The sequence below is a fragment of the Gossypium hirsutum genome, chromosome A05, assembly GCF_007990345.1.
Source record: "Gossypium hirsutum isolate 1008001.06 chromosome A05, Gossypium_hirsutum_v2.1, whole genome shotgun sequence".
Classification (NCBI taxonomy): domain Eukaryota; kingdom Viridiplantae; phylum Streptophyta; class Magnoliopsida; order Malvales; family Malvaceae; genus Gossypium; species Gossypium hirsutum.
In genome coordinates, this window is record NC_053428.1 from 1,223,225 (window position 1) to 1,249,344 (window position 26,120).

At 29.3% G+C, this 26,120-nt stretch overlaps 2 protein-coding genes across 9 annotated transcripts; one reads left to right on the forward strand and one right to left on the reverse strand.

The window, feature by feature from the left end:
* Window positions 1-4,857: 4,857 nt before the first annotated feature.
* LOC107907300 (probable indole-3-pyruvate monooxygenase YUCCA4) lies at window positions 4,858-7,268 on the forward strand. Of its 2 annotated transcripts, XM_041112723.1 has the most exons (5): window positions 4,858-5,979; window positions 6,073-6,140; window positions 6,225-6,321; window positions 6,400-6,522; window positions 6,809-7,268. In XM_041112723.1, the coding sequence occupies exons 1-5, from the start codon at window positions 5,323-5,325 to the stop codon at window positions 7,043-7,045; spliced, it is 1,182 nt and encodes a 393-aa protein (XP_040968657.1). In that variant the 5' UTR covers window positions 4,858-5,322; the 3' UTR covers window positions 7,046-7,268. The 2 variants fall into 2 exon arrangements, with proteins under 2 accessions (XP_040968657.1, XP_016690108.2); XM_016834619.2 differs by having other exon boundaries at window positions 4,869-5,979; window positions 6,073-6,321.
* A 7,499-nt stretch (window positions 7,269-14,767) lies between these two features.
* Window positions 14,768-18,779, reverse strand: LOC121202902 (protein TIFY 8). Of its 7 annotated transcripts, none has more exons than XM_041112730.1 (7): window positions 18,259-18,766; window positions 17,380-17,540; window positions 17,124-17,256; window positions 16,814-17,036; window positions 16,629-16,716; window positions 15,338-15,557; window positions 14,768-15,224 (listed from the first exon to the last, which is right to left on the reverse strand). In XM_041112730.1, exons 1-7 carry the CDS (start codon window positions 18,545-18,547, stop codon window positions 15,166-15,168), a joined length of 1,173 nt encoding a protein of 390 aa, XP_040968664.1. In that variant the 5' UTR covers window positions 18,548-18,766; the 3' UTR covers window positions 14,768-15,165. The 7 variants fall into 7 exon arrangements, with proteins under 7 accessions (XP_040968664.1, XP_040968663.1, XP_040968662.1 ...); XM_041112729.1 differs by having other exon boundaries at window positions 14,768-15,196; window positions 18,259-18,761; XM_041112728.1 differs by having other exon boundaries at window positions 14,768-15,196; window positions 17,380-17,543; window positions 18,259-18,761.
* Window positions 18,780-26,120: the final 7,341 nt, after the last annotated feature.

Genomic DNA, 26,120 nt, shown 5'->3' on the forward strand with positions numbered 1-26,120 from the left:
TCTTTTTAAATACTTAAGCTATTTAATCACATCTCACAAATTTTGCACTTAGTTCAATTTAGTCCTTTTCACCTAATTAATTACCGAAACCTTAAAATTTTTTGACGAAACTTTAATACTAACTTATTTACACTCCATAAATATTTTTAAAAATATTTATGGCTCTGTTTATGAATTTGAGGTCTCGATACCTCGTTTTTATTCCGTTTTATCTACAACTTTCTATACTACATAATTTCATTTAATATCCAAATGACCAAAATGCCCTTACTACTAAACTTTCCAAAAATTCCATCCATGTCCAATTTTTGTCCATAGACTTACAAATTGGTCAAATTGCTCTGTAAGGACCTCTAATTAATAATCTAATTCAATTTTATGCAAAATGCTTCTAGAACACAAGTTTTGCAATTTATTCAATCTAGTCCCTAATTTCAAATTAAGCACTTTATGCATAGAATTTCTTCACGAAAGTTTCAAACAATCATGCAATCATATCATAGACCTCAAAATAATTTAAAAAAAAATTCTTTCTATCTCAGATTTGTGGTCTCGAAACCACTATTCCGACTAGGCCCAAAATCAAGATATTACAGCATGTCTCTTTTCTTTACACTATATTAACAAATATTTCAAAAGGCATTAACTATTAATTGGATAGAAATTTATTAGATCTAAACTAATCGAAATTTTGATTAAATCTATTAGTCTTAGTTTAATCCAACAAAAAAATTTCTATAATTAATATGTATTTTTGCATTTGATGTATTACTTTTATCTTATTTTTCGGATACTTTATCATTATATTTTGCACTAGATTTATTATACATTATAATCATTCCAATATATGGTTTTTCTTATATGTTCTCTATTTATAATAATAAACCTTTCCACAAAATTGTTAATTACTATCACATGTTAAATGAAGAATACTAAAAAAATTAAAGCAAATAAAAAGATATAAAAAAACTAAAAGTAATCAAAATGATATTCAAATTAATTAGATTAAAATTAAATAATAAAACCCATAATTTTTCTTGAAGGGCTGATCTTTGCTTCATTAGGTTAAAGATTCGATGCTTGAGAAACAATTTAAGTTAATTCATAATATAAGAGGTTAAAAAACAAAAAAAAAAAAAGAAAAGTAGGGAGCAATTGAGTGAATGGGCTAGGTTTTAGGTCGGTCCAAATTTTGATTTTAGGTATTTCAAGCATGCAGCATAGCTACTCAATATAAAAAGTAAAAATGGTTAAAATAAAGGAAATTTATTACTTTTTACTGTGTTTGATACGAAAGATTAAAAACATAAAAGAAGAAGGAAGGGTTAAGGTGAAAGGTGTAATTAAATAAACTGTTGAATTTAAGTGTAATGAATGCTTTCCACCCATAATTGAAATGATAGGATTTCAAGAAATGGAAATAAATATAATAAATTTGTCCTTTTTTTTACGACTATAAATACAATAAAAGTAAAATATAACTATAAATTAATACAAAATATAATTAGACAAAACCACATGCCACGATGGTACGACTTCAGCTTAGACCAACAAAACCAAAATCTTATTAGGCGTCGACAACTTTTTTATTATATATAATGTTTGATAATTAGTTTATATATTTAAATCTTTGAAAATGTTGGAGTCCTAGATTTATTACGTTTTTAATTATTATTTTTTATACATTTTTGTGTAAAAATAAAAACACTCTTAGAATTATAATATTTTTATTTTATCAAATAACTTGATAATTCAGTTAAATTTTTAAAATTAAAATATAGTATAAATAAAATAATTTAGAGGGTTCACAAGGATTGATGATGATACCTTGGAAACCTACATATTCAACGCAGCCGACCTATTGAAGTTTTATTTTAATATCAAAACATTTTTAATATATTATAACATTCACTTCGCAATAACTTTAAAAAAAAAAAACATTCTCTTCTCAATAAAATATTTCATAACATTAAAATGGGAAAAAGATTTTGATCATTACTTAAATATTTAAAGCTAGTCGAACTCAAATCTAGGAAATCTTACTTTAAATATTTTAAAACTTTGATATGCTATCATTATATACATGAGCATAAATTACTTGCTATCACTTAACTAATTTAAACTATATTTATTTTATAGCTTTTTTAATAAAATGTATTAACGTATAAATGTATTCAATACCAAACCTTCATAAGTTATTTCCTATAATCAAACTATGCCATGATTAATTAGGTTTAGGCATTACGCTAAATCCTTTTAATACACTACCTACCTATGCTCATGTGGGCTCCAACTGTTTATAGATGCCTACAAGATCTTAGCCCTAAATATATTAATTAGGTTTCTTACTATTCAAACATTATATTTTCATGGGTTAAAGTTTTCTTATGGGATCAAATTAAATTAATTAAGTTTGTATATTATTAAAAAGAATAAAAAAGTAGTAATATTTATTGTTTTTAAAATTAATTTTTTAATTACAATTTATTTCAAATAAAAAAATTTATTTATAAAATTATAAAAATTTTAAAAATATTAAATCTCGTAAATAACAAATATTAACTCTCTTTTAAATTAACTTTATTTAATTATTTTTAATAATACAAGGATTAATTTTTAGTAAAAACAACAATCGTACTTTTACCCATTTTTCATTTTTATACCCATAGTCGATTCAAATACATTTAAACCCCCCAAAAAAACACAAAAAAAAAAAAATGAAAAATTTAATAAATTATAACTCCTTTTCAGTTTGTCACTTAGACGTCTCTTCAGCTTTCGACAACTCCATGTTATATATTTTTCTTAGAAGGCTCGAATTGAATTAGACTTCTGTGTACGCAAATTAAGCTTGCTTTAAATTGCAAATATTTCGCGACAGGAACAACGACAGCAATTAATTAATTAAGCACTAAAACTGAGAAAAAAAAATAAGAGAAGTTAATTATTGTCAAATAAAAAATATTTGATGATAAATTTACGAATCGGATAAACCAAAACTGAGAATAAATGAAAATATGCAATCTAAATGTTAAATATACAAGGGATTTTGATTAAAATACAAATTGGAAGTTGATATCAGAATTTTATATCAAAACTAAAACTGAAATGATACAATGGTTTCATCCTCTTATTTAATTCAGCAATGAAGAATGGTTTCCGATATTATATTTTATTGAAAAAAGAAAGAAAAAAGCATGGGCAAGAAGCTAGGTAGCCACACACACATCATCACTCACCAGCCACGAAGCCACTATGCATGTTCTTCAAGTCGGTATAAAAATAATTAAGGAAAAAGATGGAGCTTAATACTTTATTCGGTGACTAATTTAATGGAACATTCTCATCGTCATGTCTCCACATAACTTGTGTTTATTTTATTGTTGTTATTATTTTGCATTGGCATGTTTGTATTCATTACCCTCAACCTTTCCTTCTTATTTAATGATGTAATATCACTTAATTATGATTTAATTCATGTTGCAACTCTTAGGATAACTGCAACTCTCTGCTCTTAATGTATCTGTCTTTTGTGATCAATGAATAATAAATATTTTTTTCTCCTATTGTTCTCAATTCTAAATATTAATTATTTACATAAAAATTTAATTAAATTAAATTAAATACCGCCTTGACTTCATCAATTACCATACGAGCTCTCAGCTTCGCTCGCTTAATCCCTTCTGTTTCCAAACATGCAACACTTAATACAGTGCTTAGCAAGCTTCCACGTGGCAGCATGCCTTTAACCCATTTTGCCAACAGCTTCTGGCTCTCTGTACTTCCTCAGCTATTATTTTACCCGACGTTTCAATGTGCGCGTGAAATACACGCTTGTTCAAATACATAAACATTTTCTGATGGAATCAATTTTTCTTCTTTTTTTTTTTTAATATTGAAGATGTTTTTTTAATTTTAAAGTGTAATCAAAATTAAAATCAATAATAAGAATGTGTATGCAATCCAAAATTAAAACTATTAAATTGGACTAAAACCTATCTATAATAATATGGAGACCTACTCATAAAATTGTGCATATTAAGTGTCAAATTGAACCAATCTCTCGTTGGCAATAAACTTGTATGGGTTTATATATTGTATATCTATAAATATGTATACTATTATTAACACATTAGTTAAGTTAGTATCATTAGTTTATTAGCTATCAACTGATTTAAGAAAAGATTTAAAAACTATTTATAGGTAACATTAAAGATCTTAAAGGGTAATAAATATTAAGTAATTTTTTTTGAATCAATAAATATTAAGTAATTATATACATTGTTTGTGAAGTTTTTAAAACTCAAAAACGGGTTAAAGATGTGATAAGTATTATATTTATTTAAATATTTTTTATTTTTTGTTACATTTTATTATATATTTATCAAACCCTTAACCCGCTTGTGGAGTTTAAAAAAATTATAAATAGTGTATGAAATAATTTTTCATAATTTTTTCACAAACATAATTAAAAGACTACCATATATCTTATTTAAATATTTGTTATTTTTAAAAAAACCTGTTAATATATTAAATATAAATTTATAATTTAATTATTTTATAAGATAAAAAAAGTTATATAGCACATGTCTAAAAAACCATATTATAAAGTTGTTTGCACAAAAGAGAAAATATAATCCGAAGCCTACAAGCAAGCATACTAAAAATTTGAATTTTAGTGTGCGCAGGTACCGTAAACTTATTCATTGTAACACAGTGGATTATTGCTCTATTTGAATTGCAACAAGAAATTAAAAAAAAAAACAATGCAGAGAGAACTGAAAGCCGAGAAGAAAACAACCTTGAGAAACAGAACAAATCCTTTTCCTTAACCTTCACGCCTCCATTAATACCCTTATTTCCCTCCCTTTCTCTTGCTGCACTGCTAAAATTAATTACTACTTACAATCATAAAATTGAAAATGCACATTATCTCTTCTTCTCTTTGCTTTTTCTATGTTCTATTTTCCCTGTGCATTAAAACCCGAGTTATGATCCTCCTCTCTCCCCCCCCCAAATTTTCTCTTTCCATTGACTCTTCATTGTTTCTCTCTCTTGAGTGCTTTTCGACTCCCTTTTAAAATCCCACCTCAGCTACATGGGATTTTTATGAATTGAGAAAACAGAGCTTTACAGAGTGAAAAGAACAGGGGAAGTAAAAAAGAAAACTACAGAGGTTTTTTTTCCTTCTTTTTTTTTGTTCTCTCAGTATCCTTTTAAGCTTTTTTTCTTTCACTATCTTTCTTCTCCTTCTTTTTTTGGGGGTACGCTTTTCTTGATTTTTCCAATATCGTTTCCTTTTTCTTGGGATTGTTTCAAAACATGGGTTCTTACAAAGGCGAAGACCAGCATCGCCATCATCATCATCGAAATGAATCGAACTGTGTTTTGGTTCATGGACCTATCATCGTAGGTGCAGGACCATCTGGTCTAGCAACATCCGCTTGCCTTAAACAACAAAGCGTACCTTCTCTTATCCTTGAGAAAAGCGACTGCATTGCTTCTTTATGGCAACACCGAACCTATGATCGCCTTAAACTTCATCTTCCCAAACAGTTTTGTGAGTTACCACTCCTTGGTTTCCCTCATAATTTCCCAAAGTACCCAACCAAACACCAGTTCATCTCTTATATGGAAACCTATGCTTCACACTTCTCAATCAAACCTAGGTTCAACCAGGCTGTAATAAAAGCCGAATTTGATCATGTTTTGGGGTTTTGGAGGGTTAAAACTCAAGACTTTGAATACCTTTCAAGGTGGCTCATTGTTGCCACCGGTGAAAATGCTGAGCCTGTAATACCAGATATCCCTGGTATCGACAGGTTTAAAGGTCGAGTTGTTCATACCAGTTTATACAAGTCTGGTTCTGTGTTTAAAAACCAAAGGGTTTTGGTTATTGGATGTGGTAATTCCGGCATGGAAGTCTGTTTGGACCTTTGTCGATTCAATGTTATCCCTCACATGGTAGTTAGAAACACAGTAAGTTCATTTAATGTCATAAACCTGTAACACATTAGATTATATATTCATTGTCCCTCATGTTATTTATCTGTTTTTACTTTTCTTACATAGGTGCATGTATTACCGAGGGAAATGTTTGGTTTCTCAACATTTGGGATAGCAATGGCACTTGTCAAATGGTTCCCTTTAAAACTAGTGGATAAATTGCTTTTGCTGCTAGCCAATTTCACTTTGGGTAACACTGACCAAATGGGCCTTCGTAGGCCGAAAACGGGACCTATCGAGCTCAAGAACGTCACCGGAAAGACTCCGGTCCTCGATGTCGGCGCATTATCACAGATAAAATCTGGTAAAATCAAGGTATGATAGACCCTCCCTCATGTTTCAATCACCATTTATTTTTTGGGTGCCATGGTTGATTTTATTACACATTTTCAGGTGATAGAAGGTGTTAAAGAGATAACAAGAAATGGAGCTAAGTTCGTGGATGGACAAGAAAAGGAGATTGATTCAATAATATTGGCTACTGGATACAAAAGCAACGTGCCTACTTGGCTCAAAGTAAATAATTGATATGCTTATTATTTTTAGTTTTAACATGCATGCACAAAATCATTTTAAAATATATTATATTTTATTAATTTTTAAGAAAATAAATACCTTGTATTGTATATGTGTAGGGATGGGAATATATAAATGGGTTCTTGTTGTTATGATTCTTTTTCCACTTTTTTTTTTAAATTAATTGGTACCAATATTGATAAACTATATGGTTTTTGAAATAAATATAAAATGCAAATATAGTATGTTTTATTGGTTATAACTTTTTACCTTTTTTGAATTACAGGGATGTGAATTTTTCACCAAAGATGGCATGCCAAAATCGCCGTTTCCTAACGGCTGGAAAGCGGAGACGGGATTGTACACAGTTGGGTTTACAAGAAGAGGGCTTCTAGGAACGGCTTCTGACGCCGTTAACATTGCTAAAGACATTGGTGAACAATGGAGGACAATCAAAGAGTGTAATGACAGCAATTTTAATTATCTTCCTCAAAGAAACGTGGTCCAAAAAGTAAAAAAGTAAAAAAAAAAAGAACTTACCGCCGGTTACTTTCCTTTTTATTTGTTTGTTTGTTTTTTTTTTTAAATTTTGTCGCTTTTGTTGAACATTGTAAATGCATCAATTTTGTTAGGAAAGGGAGGGGGGGTTTACATCCATCTTTTCTACCTCTTTACGAGGTGAATTTGATGATGTAAGTTTGTATAAAATAATTTCATAAATAAAATAGAATGTACTTTCAATTTTTATTACAAAAGTTGTCACTAGAAATGATTATATTGTTTTATAAAAAATTACTTTATCATGAATATATGAAAAAACATAAACACAATTATGATATAATAAACAATTTAATCACGTGCTATACAAAGTATATATGTACAAGACAATAAAAAGTTATATCTCCGGCTGTTGTGGGAAAATCCCAAGTCAATGGTCAATGAAAATATTGGCGAATTGGAAGCAAATTTAATATGCAAAGAACAAAGATCATGTGTTTATGGATGAAAGGTACTTGGCAACATCTTTTATTTTGATTTATTCTATCAATATCATTTAAACCTTCTAGTAAACTTGAAATATTTTTTGTCAACTTCTAAATGATTTTTGATGTGTAAATTCCAACTTTTTTTCTAAAATAATAAAAAAAATGTTGAAAATTTATTAATTTTGTAAGTGATCGATCAGAACAAATCCTAGGTCTCTTTGAAGCTAAGAATAAAAGTTCAAATAAGCATGCGAAGAAAGTAAAAGGCACCAAAAGCCATCTCTACAGCTATAAATAATATCATTATTATTTTAATTATAGAACCTAAAATTGCTTTAATAAACTATATAAATGGACGGACCGACCTTCTTGCTACTAAGCTTTTATAACATTTTAGGTCTTAGATGGTGTGCCCCTTCATTATTAGTACATACATTAGTTATTGAGATAGGTTGTAGTATTGAGTAGATTTTTTTTTTCTAAATTTATGTTGTACTTGAGATTAACTTTTATCTAATTAAAAGTGTTTATTATGTATATATATTTATTTATTGGTAATTAATTATAACCTTCAAATGAAAATTAGATTCACATTACAACAAATTCAATAAAATTATTAGATCTCGAGTTTGACATTTTAATGTATCTAAAGCATCAAACTTGTCATTGAATCAAGGCTTAAATGGTAATTGCATAGCTTATTAGTATCATATATTTAAAAGAGAGTTGGTATCTATATTTATTAAAGAAATATTAAAATACCCATAAATTATAGGTGCATTAATACAATACATTATAATATAAAGGAGAGAATTTATGTCTGAATATTGAACTAAGTATTGTTGGAAGACAAAGTCATAAATCTCATATATTTAATTGAGTAAAAATAAATATAAAAGATATTTTAATCATTTAAAAAATTCTTAAAAACACATACAAATAATTTAAAGATGAACATGGTTCATTGTTCAAAGCAATAAATCATGTGTAAGTACAAAACAAGACAATTGAGGGTTTTAGAGACAGATAAAGACAAGAGAGGACTGAGCAGCAAAGAGAAGGCAATTGGTGTAACTGAACACTTCAACACTGTAGATATAGTAAGTACCCACAACGCCAAGTACACACTATAACACAAACCTTCGTTTGCCTATCTAACCTCTCTCCAAATTTTCAATCAATATTTTCCTTTCTTTTTTTAATTAATTAATTCAATCAAATTAAATTTGTTCAATTATTCGATTAGTTGTCGAATCCAACTCTGTTAAATTTTTAAAAATTTTGATTACTAATTAATTCGATTAAAATAGTTAATTTAATTGAATTATTCCGTTAACTAAAATTATTATTAAAATTAAATAGATTGAATGCATTAATGTATAAACTTAAAATAAAAAAAAATAATGGATTTAATAGAGATAATTTTTATAATGGACTTCAAAAAGAATTATCAAAACTAAAATTATTTGAAAAAAAATTAAACTAAATGAATAAAAAATAAAAGAAAGAAATATGAAAAAAAATCGATTAATTGCTAGAATTAACAGAAAAAAATTTAATCCATTAATAGACTTTTTAAATTTTAGGTCAATTAACGTTGGAAATTTGTTTGAAGTTTTAATTTGATTGTAATATTAATCAAACGAAACTTTTGAACACACTCCTATTCACTCTCTCCTTTCTATACATACATTCTTATATATATATGCTGGCTGTTTGCTTCTTCATTTTTCCTTTATTTCTCTTTCTCCTCCACGCTGATAACTGAGACAATGATGGGGCGATCTGACGCCTTCCCTTCCCTTCCATCGACGACATTGTACGAATTGGCTATTCATTTTTACATATCAGAAAAAACGGATTGACAGCTCTGCTTCTCTCCGCTCATTGCTCTCCACGTAACAATCTCTTGTTTGATTGTTGATTGACCCCCTTTTTTATTTTCTTCTCTGCCGGCTGCCGCCATAACACAAATTTACAGTGTGTGAGAGAGAGAAGTGTAGGAACAACGTCTATAGGACGTGGGAAAAACAAAAAAGGCAAAAGTCCAAAGGGAGAGTTAAAATGGAAGGTGGGGGGATTTGGATTTTGGGGAAGAGCATTCAATTCGAATATCACTATCACACGATTTCAAAAAGCATGCGTTACGCTATTCAGATTCTCACGTCACTCTTTATTTTTAAATTTTTTTTCTCTTACTGACGCATTATTGCAGTGAGAAGTGAGAAGAAGGCACATTTTGCATGGTTTTGATGATCAAACAAAGAAAGTTTTTTAAAATTTTTTCTCGATTGTGTCATTTTTTGGATATCCATATTTTGCATGCTCCCCACCTGCTCGACGTATTGTCCAGTCGACCCTCTTTTACTGGCCCACTCTCTTCAACTGGTATTTCAGAGAGCGAAATCAACAGGGTGGCGCGTGTATGGGACGCGAAACCGGTGGAGGGTGGAGGGAAAAGGGGGATCAGGGATCGAGGCAGGGGCGTATCTATACAATGCAAGTATAGATTGGCATGACATGGCATGCAAATGTACTAATCGAAGACTGATGGTTGTGCATGCATGCCAAATTGGCATTCTCTTGAAAACTTAAAAAAAAGTACAGTTATTTTATTTATTTAAAAAATAAAATAAAAATGTCCAGGATGCAGAGCACAATATTCACTTACTGGATATAACAGTTTTATGATCTTTCTTTGGATATTGATGAGATGATGATGAAATAATATGATTCAGTTGTCCCATGGAAGATCATCGGTGCTGAAAAACCTTTTGTTTTGGGTGATAACATTCATATTGGGCCCACTTCCTCTCACTGCTTACTTACACCTGCTTGGACCTTACACCTTAGCTGACAAGAGATGTGAAATGAAAATTGCCCTTATATCCTAGGAGAGAGACTTCTCGATGCCCCCAAAACAAAACACTAACACAACAACAGAATTTTTTCTTTTTTTTTTTTTTTCTCAAATTCAAAATCAACCTAACCCCTTTAATTCGTAATGTAAACTTTGACTCAACTTCAATTTTAAAATACAAATTTGGAGTAAAAATAATTTTTTATAAATGTTCTATAATTAAATTTATTATTATGTCAAAATTAAAAATTATCACGCCATTATGTCAAATTTAAAAATTATCACGTCATTTTTTCATCTGTCATTTAATGGTTGATAATAAAAAATTAAATAATTAAATGATTTTTGAGTTATGAAAAAAATTTACTCCATGATTATATGTGTAATTTGTCATGGTGAAAATTATAATGGATACAGTAAAAATTTATTAAATTATGTTTGTGAAAGCCACTTTTTTTTTTAAAACGTGATTTGCATTTCTTTACCGCTAGTAGAAATAAAATCAGGATATTTGGGCCGGATCTATCAGAAGTTTTGGGCCAATAAAATATTTAGGACTTCTCAGAAGGATGGAAATTTTGTTAATTTCTTTATTAATGTAAAAAAAGAAAGAAAGATAAATTGTCATAAAATATTAGAAAAAAAGGGATACATTTTAATTTTACAATTTAAATATCATTCTAACATGATATTTGAACTTCAATTCAGGACAGTTACATATATAAAGAATTGATTCTAATTTAATTATACATATAAAATATTGTTTTTTTTAAAATAAAACTATTTTAATGTTGAATAAATATAATAATTTGTGAACAACAAGTTTAGTATGATTAGAAAGGATGGTGACTAACTTTCCCTATTAGTCAACGGTCTACGTCGAGATACGTGACGTTGGTAGTGTTCACTGTATAGTCAAGTTTCTAGTGAAATGTCTTAACGAAATATTTATATTTGTAAATTTTATTTAAAAAAAAAAAAGAGAATCAGTTTAGTTATTATCGAGTTATTATTGGTTCATTAGTTATTAGTGAAAGCCTTCAAATTTATGTCATTGGAAATTTTTAATATGATAGGGGGTAAAGTGTAAAGAGAACATGAATTGTTTAATGGTTATATATTAAAAATGTCTATAAACTATAATAGTTTATTCAGATAAGTCCTTATGGTTTCTTTTTAGTTATATAAGCACTTTTTTTTAAAATACATATTCATAAAAATACTTAATTTTAGTTAGATAACATTTTTTTTATGACATAGACAAAAAAATACGTGTAACTTATTTGTTTACTTGGACAAACATACAAGTAAAACATTACCAAAAAAAAAAAAAGGTTTTACCTTTTTATTTTATCACACATTTATTGATGAGATCATATTAAAACTATTTTAATCTAATAAATTTTGAAAAAAATGTAAAATTTAAAATTATTACAAATTTTAGTATGATACATTTGATTGTAGTATTCATATTGAATATTTCGCAATCAATATAAAAAGAAAGATAAATGTTTTTGTTTCTTTAATTTATGTGTTTAGTCAATAAAACAAATAATTTACATGTAAACAACACCAATATACAAATATGTCAAAATTTACATGTAAAAGTTATTAATATAAAAAATAAAAGCACAAAATATGAATATATGTTTTTTTTTTAAAAATTCAATCACTATTGAATTATACAAATACGAAATAAGTTTAGACACAATATAATATGATCACACAAATTAGTCTCTAAATAGAGTTTCTATGATAATTTATGCAAAACACAATATAAAACAAAAACAACATAAACATGGCATGCGTTAAAAAAACACATCAAAAAATATATAAAACAAATTATTAACAATATGTTTATAATATTCTAAACCCACGAAAAAAAAACAAATATAAATATGGTATAAAAAAACTATGAATGCATCAACATGGCAAAATCGACACTATTACAAAAATTCACATTTTCTCATACCATGTATCTTCATGTTGTTGTTTTTTTTTTTAATTTTTTTTATCAATAATCATATTCATTCAATATATATTATATTTAAGAAATTTTTTGGCGTATTAATAATTTTTTACATAGATTTTAATAAATTAATTCATATACATTATGTTTTGTGTTATGCTAAATATTTAAATTATTTTTAATTTTTAAATGTTAAATTCATTATATATTTAGCACTTATGTAGTATATTCTAATTTTAATCCCTTTCTGCTTTATAGAGTTCTAACTCTAATTGATTGGATTTATATTACATAAATAAGAAATTGTTAGATTTTGGACAAGACATAGGTTCTACAAGGCCCTTTTGAAAGTCAAGGATCGATAGGAACAGAAAAAGAAGAAGAAAATCTAGCTCTAAATTAACCACAATTTTAATTAACAGAAGTGAGTAGAAAAATGAGTTAGATTCTCATTTTGGGATTCCAATAATCGAGTTGCCAACAATTTCAGAGGATCTAGATGGAGGAAGCGATGAATGGCGAAGTTTGTGCAAGTCAGTACGAGAAGCTTGTGAGAATCATGGCTGTTTCCAGGTGGTTTACCATAAGATTTCATCCCATCTCCAACATGAATAATTTTCTCTGATAAGGCAACTTTTTAATCTTCCATTGGAGACGAAGAAACAAAACATTAAGTCAAAGCCTTTACAGGGCAACTACGAACCAGGCGGTGATTTCCTTCCTTTCTACGAGAGCTTCGGATTCGAAGATGCCTCCAATTGTAACTCGTCCAAAGCTTCGCCCAACTTATGCAGATTCATCGCCATAATCACTTCTGGTAAGCCAAACACTTCTCTCTTCAAATTGATCAAAATTAGCCGATCAAGATCTAATTTGATTTTTTTACCTTTAGCGAAACGATTACTGCTCTGATGTAGGAGATGGAGGAGTTGAGCCATGTGATTGGTTTGATGATCATTGATGGTTATGGTTTGGGAGAGAAACGTGAGTGGTTGATGAAAGATTATCAACTGCGGCGGGTGATGTTAATTCAGCGCCTCAGTCGGGAGAGTATACGAATGTGGTATCGGCTCATACCGACAAACTTTGCAGTGCTCTACTTTGCGAGGATGGGATTTCGGGCCTTGAAATTGAAACCAATGATGGAGATTGGGTTAAGTTGTGTATGCCACCCGGTACTTTCGCCTTCATCATCGGAGATCTTCTTAATGTAATAACATTAATGCACTGCGACTTTAGAATAACAATAAGAAAGTTTTCTTTGATAAGGTTTCAGGATGTAACTCAATGAATAAAATTATAATTCAATTGATAAAATGTAAAAGTATAGAAGAATAATTGTGTAATTATTCCAATTAAAAAAATCACGTCATTAATGATTTAGCAGGGTGTTTACCATTAAAAATATAACGAGAATAACGATCTAACAGGGTGATCAAAACAAAAGTAAATGATAACTTTAGTGATTACAACGAAACTTTTTATAGTTTGTTGATAAAAAAAAACACGCTAATAATTGGATGACTCCAACTAATTGTATAATTTACCTAAAAATTAAGTATAAATTAAAAAAAACAATAATTTTTTAAAACTAAAGGAGTTTTGGGAGGAAAAAAAATAGAAGAAAACTACTGCCAGCCCACTTGTATTAAGGTGTTAAAACCAACGGCCATAGTCCAAGTATGAGAGCCTAAATTCTAGACATATATTCAATCATTTATTTATTCCCTTTGGTTTCAGCTTTGGACCGTTTATATATATAAACCCACCTAGTCTTGTATGTACACACAATGTCGATTCCCACCATACTTTTCTTTAAAAATCATTAGAGATTAAGGTAAGTTTTACAAATATTTCAGGTGGCAGATTCTTTTTTCTTTTAAAAATCAATAAACAATTGCAAAATATTTAAATACAAAAACAAAATTTTAAAATGTGAGTTCAATAGCTAAAATTTTATGACAATTTGAATGATTCAAAATTATTAGAGCCAATAAGACAAAATTAAGGGTAAAGGTATCATAAAAACTCTCATATCATAAGTCAAATTTTACTCTATAAATTAAATTAAAGAATAAATTCCACTCTATTAAGCTATTCCAGTTAAAATTTCATCTATTTTTACGGTTAAAAATTTGATCCATATATGTCAACATGAACTGCACCTGATGTAACTCTTTAGTTGGTTTGTCAACCACACTAATTTTTTAACCATAGAAATGGATAAATTTTTTAATTAAAAAAAAAACTGATTTGCTTTTTGACCTAAGGTATAATAACTAATTTAAAAGCAGTAAAATGCAATCTATATCTTGATACAGGGCCTCCATGATTATTTTACCTAAAATTAGGCGACTAATATTGAATTTCGAAATTAAATTGCAGGCGTGGAGTAATGGAAGAATGCATGCAGCAAATCATAGGGTAATGTTGAGTAGAAACGAATATCGATATTCTTTGGGAACATTCGCGGTTCCGGTGGAAGTACCAAAGCAGCAAAAGTGATGGTTGACGAGGAACATCCTCGAGTTTTCAAGGATTTCGATTTCATGGACTTCGTCGATTACGCAAACGCAGGGGGGTTCATTGCTATTCGACTCAGAAGCTGTTCTTATATGCTGCTCTACCCAGAAATTAAGTTAAAAATTCGAAAAAGTTTTAAGCATTAATGACATAGACATGAAATGGATGGGACTATTCCTAATAAGTAGAGATGATAGCGGGTTGGAAATCTGCAATTATCTGGATTTGAAGCTATTCCGAAAACTTTGCTTAAACTTTATACCTCTCTTTTATCTTCAGTACCAGCTTCCAGGTTTCTTCCATCTCTAGCCATAACAATTGTGCCTTGAGGAACCCCTACAATTGCACAATTCGTATTTCAATCCTAATTCGAAAAAGCAATTCATTCAGGGTTGGACAAATGATATGACACGATTGCATGTCATGCTTGGGAAACAACTATACCAACGAAAATGGATACCAGTTTAGAAGGATCACCTGTTTGTATTGGGATTCGTTCACCGGAACCAGTTGCTTGACTTGCATTACCAGAAACAGCCATCTTTCCCCGAAGTTCACGTGAGAACGCAATGCTTCCTACTGCTTCAGGTTCCCCGCCTGGTGCATAATTTTCACCTGTTCTCACAGCAGATTTAGGAGAGTAGGTTGTCGACCAAGATCCTCCGTTTGATCCAGCCAATGCCATTATTACATCTGCCTGAAATGACCATGCAGCATATAGTTGTCATGACCAGAAATGTATATTAAGAAACAAAATACCAGACAAAATATTGATGTGAAAACGAAATTCTCAAATGATATCTTCTAAGATTCCATAGCTATCAGACATAAAACTGTTCCCATAGCTGAAACACCCAAGAAATGTTGCTCGGACTGGAGCTCAGAACAGTGATTACAGATTCCTATGTCTCACAATCTTCAGTTTCTCAATAATCAAACTAGTTATTGCTTATCGAAAGAACTATATATATAACATCATGTCATCCAGTAGTACCCACATTATTAAATCCCAGATAGTTAAATTTGCACTTATAGAACCCAAATAACACGGTCCTATTTTCTAAGGCTTCATTTTGAAGCCAATGGACCTGTGGTACAGTGCAATTGAGCACCTTTATGCTGCAACCACGTGCTATCTTCTAAACTAGCTTTAATGGTAAGCATGTGTTATCCATCCAAGGGATAATGGTAGCTCCATTTCCTAGAGTAAAGGACATCATAATCAAAGGTGATGACAAGCCCCTCTTATGTAGGTTTAAAAATAGGATTCTGTTATTTGGACAAGTTGACCACAATATGTCCCCCTAACCCAGCTAGAGAATTGACAACATATTTGAAGGAGCACATCACATATTCATTCCTCCTATTCTCCCAGACTTATTGATATCAGAAGAATCCATATGGCAATCTCATCTGACGTTTCACAAAACATGATGACATATCAAATAAAGGAAACTTCTAAGTTCTAATACGCATGAATAAGGACGTAGGTCTAATCTCGGGTTATAATATGCATGGTGTTAAGCTCAATGGTTATCTTATGCATGACATTGACTCAACCAACTACACAGAAATTTGAAACCTAGTTGCATTTGCAATTCATGGATTATATAACGTAATTACAATATCAACTTAGCTTAGCTGATATAGGGATGAATGTTCAATTAGATAAAATACTTGAATCAGAAAGAAGTTGATACGAATGCTTGATGGGAAACAATTGATATTAAAAAACTTGAGGTCCATTAGCAAACAATAGGAAACTGACCTTGTTCGGGTGCACATCATCAAAGACGTGAGCCTGACCACCATAAAATATAGTCATTTGTCGGCTGGCAGATGTTAATCCCTGTCGACTGTAACAAAGAAAAGAGCATCGAATTTATTCTGTTTTTTTTTTCTTTGCAGAGCACAATAATCAAAAGCAAGAAACAAAGATCATATTATATTCACCTCGGAGGAACTAAAGGCTCGGGATCTGAATTATGAGCCCCAGTCTTAGGCCTGCCCCCACTTGGCACTATCGCAGATGAACCCTTTTCAGTGGGAACACCGCTAGCATTAATAGAACTCAAAATTCCAGGGCCTTTAATTCCAGTTCTAGATCCTTCATCGGCAGCTGCTTGAGAGATAACAGAAGGACCAACAGTTGTATCCTTGAACCTGTTTGAAGATACTTGATGCACAAAAGGCACAAAATGACCACCACGAGAAGCATACTGTACTGCTGAGGGGACAGACCGTTCCCATTTGGAAGCATTACCTTCGAGTCTGCTACCAGCGGGAGGCTGCAATATAACAGATGTAGAAGAAGGCCTCATTGACTTCATACCAAGGAATATTTCGTCCTCATTGGACCTTCTAGGTCGCTCTCCTCCAGCCCCATTGCGAAGCATCTGAAATACAAACAATAAAGAAAATTATTTAGTACATATGAACGACTAATAACAACTAAAGCTTCACTTTCACTTTGAGAAAAAAGAAGTAAAACACGATAAGATACAATATAGATGATATACCTTCATCAAATGCAAGCTCTCAAGAGATTCATGACCCATAAAGGCCGAATCTGAAAAACTTCTCTTACTTCCAGCCAAACTGTTGTTTATATCTGGCCCGGATATTTCACTCCTTGGACCATAGTATGGAATCCCCTCAAGATGATTACCAACCTGCCTTTCTACTAATTGATGAGAAAATGGATCAAACTTTTATATTGATTGAATCCCAATTACATGACGAGCATATGTAACGAGCTTGAAGATTAGGAATGTGGACATACCGATATAAAATGCATATTATTACAAGCAAAATGTACAACAAATAACTAACAACATTAGGAACCAAATCAAGGCATCACACAGAAAGCATAATCATTGGTCATCAAACACCATAAAGGCTTAACCTACCTTCAAAAGGTGAGACAAATCAGAGAACAACAAAATTCTCTACTGAAAATGAAACTATAACCCCTTATTTTTAAAGCTGCGTGGCTCAAAGTAAAATATTCAGAGAAAATATAAACATGGAGAGAGTAGGGATGACCTATGGAAGAAGCTACCAACTCTATTGGCTGCTGACCTCACAAAGAAACTAATCCATCATAAAAGACACCAACCCTTAACATTACACTAAAGACTTCCTGTTGTAATTAGCTAAATCGAACATGTGAAGAATCAAGCAGAGTCCAAAACCCAAAATCAAAACTACCCATCAAACTGCAAAAATCATAATTTCCTATTCCATCATTCCCTAATGAGCCAAACCCTAGTGAAATTTACTCACAAGTTCAGCAAAACAACCCCATTTTACACTTTTAGCATAGAAGAAAATGAAGCAGAGAGAGAGAGAGAGAGAGAGAGAGAGAGAATCTTTAAGGGGAAAATAGTGAAACTAACCAGAACCCAGATCGGAGGTGGAAGAGATGGGTCCACGGCCAGCACCACCACCACCAGAAGAAGCGGCGACGGAGGCTGAAGGAGACGGTGAAGCCTCTGAAAACCTTGCATCAGTGGCTTTAGGGGCTAAAACGACAGAGGAATTAGAAGGTTTCATTCCCAGGAAATCGTGAAACATTGCTGCTGGTTTTACTTGTTGGTGTTGCAGATGAGTTGGGGTGTTTGTAGTGTTGGCATTGTTGGTGTTGGTAGTTTTGCTTTGTTCAGCCATTTTCAGAACAGCAGCCATTCCATCTTCATCATCATCATCATCATCACCAATATAGACTCCACATCATCATCATCATTCATCTGCAGTTGTTGCTCCTCCACCATAGCCTAGCTTCTCTCTCTCTCTCTCTCTCTTTGTCAAAAAGAGAAAGGGAAACTGAGAAAAGAGAGCTCGATTTTTAAAGAAAAAAGATAATAAAAAAAGGGGAAAAGACAGAGAGTGTGAGACACTCAGAACCAAAGGCCTTTTATGAGGAATGAAGAGAGAGAAAAAGTGAGCATTAAAAAGCAAAAGTTTTTTTTTTTTCTTGTGTTCTCTCAGTTTTTACTGGGGGATTTTTTCCTCTGTTTGATCTTTGTCTTAATGTTGGGTTTTTTTCCATTCTTTTCAGTTTTTTCTAACATATAAACATATATAAATATATATTTAATTATTAAAAGTTTATTTAAATGACTGTTAGTGTTTCGCACAAATAGTAAATTTTCTTTGAAGAAAGCTGAGTACAAAATTGATATTTTGTGAGTGTATTTGTTAGGAGTTTACAAAATACAATTATAATACATGATTGATTATTTAAAATTAGAATAATTTAATATAAATTTCAACTTATCCTACAAAATTTTATACATTGTTAAAACTTAAATTTAGAATAATCTAATAAACAATATATCCATGATATTTTTGTGCCCGATAAAACTTCAATTTTAATGCTTAAAATGTAATTACTCTATTTACCTTTGCTATATTTTCATAATAATTAACTTATGATAATCAATATTTAATAATATATTTATATTGCATGATAACTTTGAAATTTTAAATTTAAATCTCACTCAAATAAAATAAGTGTAGATGAATTAATTTGAATTGAATTATTCCTTGAATTAGTTCTTCATAATAATGATTTTAATTATTAATACTAATGATAAATGTTAATATGATGATAAGTTATAATTTAATCCTTACACACTTATGAGAGGAACAATAGGTGATAAAAGGGCTTGAATCCTAATATTATAAAGTAAAGTTTAAAAGATTTTTCTCTTGCTGATATATGGTATATACTAATCATGTTTTTTTTTTACATTTTATTGAAGTAGATAATTTTCAATTTTAATCTTTCAAATATGTTTAGATGTGGTTTTTAATCCTTATATTTTAATTTCTAATATGATTTGGTTTCTATGTGTTTATAATGTTATTAATTAGTTTAATATTTTTATAATGTAATTAATTAATTCAAATAGTTAATATCATTAACTTTTCAATTGAAATGTTACGTGATTATATATATAATTTGAAAGTAAATTTATAAATTCAAAAACTAAAAGAATTAAATTCTTGAAAATAAAAGTAGGATTAAATTCTAAATGTATGAAGTGTAGAGATTTAGAGTCATTGTTATTTGAATCAGTAAGGGTATCAATTTAAAGAGTGACACTAGACCAATTGACCCGCAAACCAATACGGATTGAACCAAGCTAAAAAAATCGATTGAATTGATTTTTTAAATATTTTTTAATAATTTATTCAATCAAATCATATGAATCAATGACCAGACCAGTTCAACTACCGATTTAATTTTGAAAATATTGCTTAGAGTATATTTTAATTTTTAAAATTTTTCTCCATAATTTGATATAACTAAATAATCAACCCATTTCGAAACCATGTGTAAATCATACTAATATAATTATACCAACATTTTTTTTTCTCTTATTTCAATTATAAAAAAAATAAAAAAAAATAAATCATGACACTAAATTCAATATATAACTTTGACAATAATATTTAATATATATAATGCATTAATTTTTTACAAGTTATTTTAACATTATAATTTTAATTTTTTCCTACATTTTATTTGATTGGATTGGAATCTGTACTTCTCGAGAACTGTGTCAATCACCCCCAACGAAGATATTGAAATTTTGTAACGTTTAGCACATAAAAGTATTAAAGTGAGGTTTTAATAAATTTTTAAAAAATGGTAAATGAGGTTAATCATTAAATCAAAATTTTGAAAATTAAAAAGATTAAAATTTAAACTACGAAGAATAAAAGGATTTTTAACCTTAAAAGACAATGTTTGAATTTTAGCAAGTAAATTAATTGTTTTAGCATAAATGAATAATATTATTGCTGAGTAATGAAGAAATTAATTAAAGTTAGATTGCATGTCATTTTGGTTTTTGCAGAAAGTTAATAATGAATGTTATTTGTCAGCGTGTGTTCCATTTTTCAAACAATTCTTCGTAAATGTACTTTCAAATATTAATTGTGTTTTAGATCTTTGGAGTACGTCATAACTAAAGCCTTAAATAGTCTAGGGAATATCCGTTTCATTAATTTCTTGGAACTTGAAATTTGTCCCGTGGACAAATTATTACATCAACCCCTTTTTCACAGTTGAACATCATTTTTTAATATCTCATCTTTGTTTATTCTTTAACTGTAATAAACAAATTCCCTTACAAAAATAATAGCATAATTGAAGTGTACTACATAGATTTAGGCCTCTAGGTATTTTATTTGTGGGTGCCCACAATATCACAAGCCTAAGTTTATATGGTAAATAGTTTCAGATTTTCTCTCTTAGATCTTTTTTAAATTTTTAGTTGTCGGTTACGTAGTCGATCGTTCACTAATTTTTGTCAATTGTTTTCTTCTCATTTCAACCTTGGAACAGGTGGGAGTCTAAGACCTCATCATGCTTTTTGCCGGTTCTTTATTTTCCTTCCTTTATTGGGATTCATCTCAAGCGTTTTTCTGTTTGTTCACTAGTCGAGCTTATGGGTGGTTGTGGTTGCCTTCACCACTCGAATTCGTTACCCGTGTGGGAAAGGATGGAGGCTCAGTGTCAACACATTAAATCTGAATTTTTTTTTGGGGGGGGGGGGTGGGCGCTAAATCCACACTTGGTTTGGCTCCTCCTTATTTTCATCTTCTATTCAACTAGCTCAGTGGCTATTTGTGCCTGCTTTTATAACTTGGTGGCGATAGGCGGACATGACAATAGCAATGAAATGGTATTGCTAAGTTATAATAATGCTTGTCTTTTTAACTTAACAGTATGTACCATCGAAAAAATAATTATTCACATCTGTAATTAATTTTTGATCTTAGGTTCACTTTTGTGATATTGTAATATGTGAATTTAAATTTGTATAGTAAAAAATAGTAATTTTTTAGGTTTGTTTGTATTATAAACTAACCCCTTTTTTTTAAAGCTCAAATTGCTTAAAATACATTATTTTAAAAAACAGTAATATATAGGAGTGTTAAATTTTTATATTGTTAGTAGACAGATATTGTCATTTTATTTACATAAAATTATTTATATTTTTTAATATTTCAATAAAATATTTTATTTAATTTATTAATAATGTATAAAAGATATTGTTGGTGGATAAAATATTGCGACTACTAGAAGATGGATCCGAAATCTTTCAATAATTATTAAGCATAAAAACTAAGCTAAAAACTTTGTACTTCCTTTCACTGTAAAAAAGGAAGAAACTTTCTTTTCAAGTTAGATTTATCATCATCTCTATTTACTTTTAAATGGTTAATGTTTTATTTAAAGTGAAATGTTGTTTCATAGGAAGTTTTAGGGTTCGTTTGTTTACATGTAAAAGGTTTTACGGAAAATATTTTCTGCATTTTTCTATGTTTGTTTCACAGGAAATAGTTTTGTCAATGGAAAATGACTTATAGGTCAAGGTAAAATAAGCCATTTTCTAGAAAAGAGTTCGTCTATAGATAATTTTATTTTTATATAAAAATTAACTTAAATCAAACTTAATATTATTATATTGATAATAAATTTTATTTTTATTTTTAAAAATATTTAAAATATTATATTTTTTAATATTATTAATAATACATATTTAATTATTTATATTTAGTCATATAATAAATTATTAATATAATAAATATAATTTATTAAAATATTTCAATTTTATTTTAATAATAAATTTTAAAAATAAATAATTTTAAGTAATATTATTCACATATTATTGAAAATATTCAATATTAATATTTTAGTAATAAATATTTATTACAATTATAAATATATTAATAATAAATGTTTTGTAATATAAATGTTAAAATATGTCATAAGTCTATGTATACTTTACAAATTTATAATTTAGTCTTTGTACTTTTATTTTCAATAATTTAGTCCTTTACTTTTCAAATTTGAAAATCAAGTCCAATTGTTGACATCGTTAATTTTTTTGTCAATTTTGTTGATGTCACATTTTTAAATAAAAAATACTCACTTAGTAGTCATGTAATTAAAAAATGACGTTGCAATGAATCTGAATTTAACATAATATTTTTAATATATGCAAAAACAATGTAAATTATAAAATTATAGATAAAAATAAATTCAATTAAACAATGAAAAAAATAAGAAAATCTCAAATGTATATTTGTTTAATTGAAAGCAAGTTTTATAAAATATTTTTAAGAAATCTACCAAATAACAGAAAATATTTTACACAGATTCATCCAAACACCAGAAAATATTAGCTTTTCCAGAAAAGTAAATCATTTTCCAGAAATCATTTTCTGAAAGTCATTTTCAATAAAATAAACGGAGCCTTATTTTTAATAAATTATTTTTCTTTTTATAAATCTTGTTAATATGCCTCTCTTCAAGGATACAAAATTCAAGATTTAACTCAAATTGATTTATATAATTATTCTTATAAATAAAATTGTGAAATCAAATATCAACGTTTATAATTTTTATTTTAAAAAAAATCCTGTATGGACCATAATATGCTTTGCTAAAGTGTTTGAATGGATCAGATTCCTTTTAAGACCCCACCAGCATGGTATATCACATACCCAAAATTTCACCTGTACATGAAGTTAATGATTGAGTTACTTTAAGGAAATCAATTCATTCCAAATCACATAACACTCCAAAGTTCACAACTCCTTCGCAGGACGCCAATTAAATTTTAAAATTAAATAAATAGTAAATATTATAATAATTACTTAATAATCTTTTTTAAGATTAAAATAAATTAAAATTTAATCGGCATATTGTGATGGAGTTGTGAACTTTGGCTCGAATATTATAAGCACTCAATGTTCCAAAAAGAAAATAAAAAAAAAGAATCTGTACATTAAGAAACTTTTTTCTTCCGAGTACTAGATCCAAAATAGTACACTCTGATTTTATTGCTAAATAAATTACTAACTTGATGCAGAGAATGTAGCACCAAATAAGGAAATATGACTGTCTAATTCGTCATATTCGTATTATTTAGACTCTTCATTTTTTAAGTGTTAAGGTCTCATATTCAGTGGCGGAACTCGCAATTATATTTCCAGAAACTTACTTAAAGATTTCAAAAGATCAAATTAAAATTTTCAAAAAAAATTGGGTCTAATATTTTAGGTGATTAGTAAGAATTTCCAAAAAAAATGGAGGGTTTAATTAAATTTTTTAAATAGTGTGAGTTGATTAATGAGAAATTTTAAAAATTTTGGAGGGTGTAATTTAAATTTTTAAAACTTTTGGAAACCTCAATTAGAATTTCTAAAAATTTGGGGGTTTAACTAAAATTTTCAAAAATTTAAAGGTTACAATGATTTTTTTCCCAAAATCTTGGGGGGGGGGGGCGCAGAGGCAAATGCAAAGGAGGACAAGCAGGATCTGGCCCTCCAAAAGTGAAAAACTGCGTTTAAGCCCCTTTAAAAATTGTTATATTATTAAGTTTATAAATAGCAAAATTACATTTTGACCACCCAAAATAAAAAAAATCTGTTTAGTCCTTTTTTAAAATTATAAAATTATAAATTAATACATAATAAAATTATATTTTAATCTCTCAAAAATTTTTAATTCAAATCCCTGTTAGTTCCGAAAGCCGTTCTGCGACACCTGTACCCAATCTATAGTATTTAGATATTGATATGATAACACGATCTTTTACAAGGTCCAGGTACAGCAAAAATTTGAAAAAGAATATATAGAATCACGTCTCCGTAAAATATCGCACAATAAAGTTTGGCCTTACTGTTTTTCTGCATTTTGCACATTGCATAACAGAAAACGACACTTGATACAAAGTAAAAATGCATAATCTGTCAAAGGCACAATGTAAATGCAAAGCAGTACGCCCACTTACCGGCAGCTTTACTGTAAGATAACTGAATAAAAATTATTTTGACATTAAATAGTAAATAACAAATACCTGTCAAATAAAATGATTAGTCAGGTCAGGTTCTCTCTTTTTGTTGGGACAAGTTTGTGAAAGAAAACAACAATTCTTATGCTCAAAGAACCTTTCCCATTCAAAGGCTCCATATACGCTACATAATGGGTCCCCCATCAAGTTGAAAATGTGACACAAAATAAAATATAAAAAATACGAGACGAATATATAAATATGTCAAAATCCATATAAACAAATGATTAGCTTGTCAAATATTACAAATTAAGGAGAGGATGGATTACATAATGCTGGAACTTTTGTTTGTGATATTAACTTCAACAATTGTGACTTAGCTGGCAAAAAAAAATCATATAAATATGAAACATCTTAAACATAATATAACCTATGAAAATATATGAATTGATAAGTCTAGTGTAACATTAGTAAACTATGTTGGCTATATAGAGCCAAAAAAAAAAAAAAAAAAAAATAAAAGAGAATTGACTAGCATCATGTAATGGGGCCAAACCAAAGTTTTTACACAGAGAAGAAAGCAAATGATTATAATAGTATCTAATAATGGTATCATGTTTTGGGGGTGGTACATAATGAAAGAAACTAAAGGAAACCAAGTCTTATGACTTACCCTTACCATAAGCATCAGCATGAAGCAAGGAAAACATTTTGAAATGTAGTTTTTAAGTCTCATTTTATTGAAGTGGGAAAGGCACAAAAAAATGTAAATAACGTGATTCAGCAATTTATCAAGTATGGGTTATATAGATGATTCTCTAGAAAGTAAGGTACTGTAGAGCCATAAACGTTCATATCAAAGCATCTTCAGTGCTGTGCAATGTATTGGGATACTACATTAACATGCAGAAATTTTATCATTCAATTAACCAGTGCACCCTTAAGCTTTGAAAGACCTTCTTCACTGCTTGTCGAAGGCTACCTTGCTATTTGTTTATAACTGGGAAAGAAAATAATATATTATTGTTGTCACCAGAAAAGTTTGCTCCTTTTGGTGCTGTTGGCGCCTTCGCCGTATTCAAATGTTGGTTGTAATTTGAAAAATCCTAGGTCCTAGCAGTTAACTTCTAATTATTTAAATGATTTTGACTTCTTTGCAATTTTGCATGTTCGGTTAAGGCTTACACACTATTATGCAGACTTATGTTTGGATACAGCTGCTTATGGACCGAATAACTATCTCGACCCAGCCCAGCCCTAACTACTCTCTGATTTTTTTTTTCAAGAACTCAACTACTGTTTATGTAATAATATATTTTATTTTTATTTTTTATTTATTTTGTTTAACCGAGATGTGCTTTTGAGGCTAACTTGAGCCTGGCCCAATCTGAGTTTGAACGCCGGGATGGCTTGTGTTGAAGGTTTTTTAATAATTTGATTTC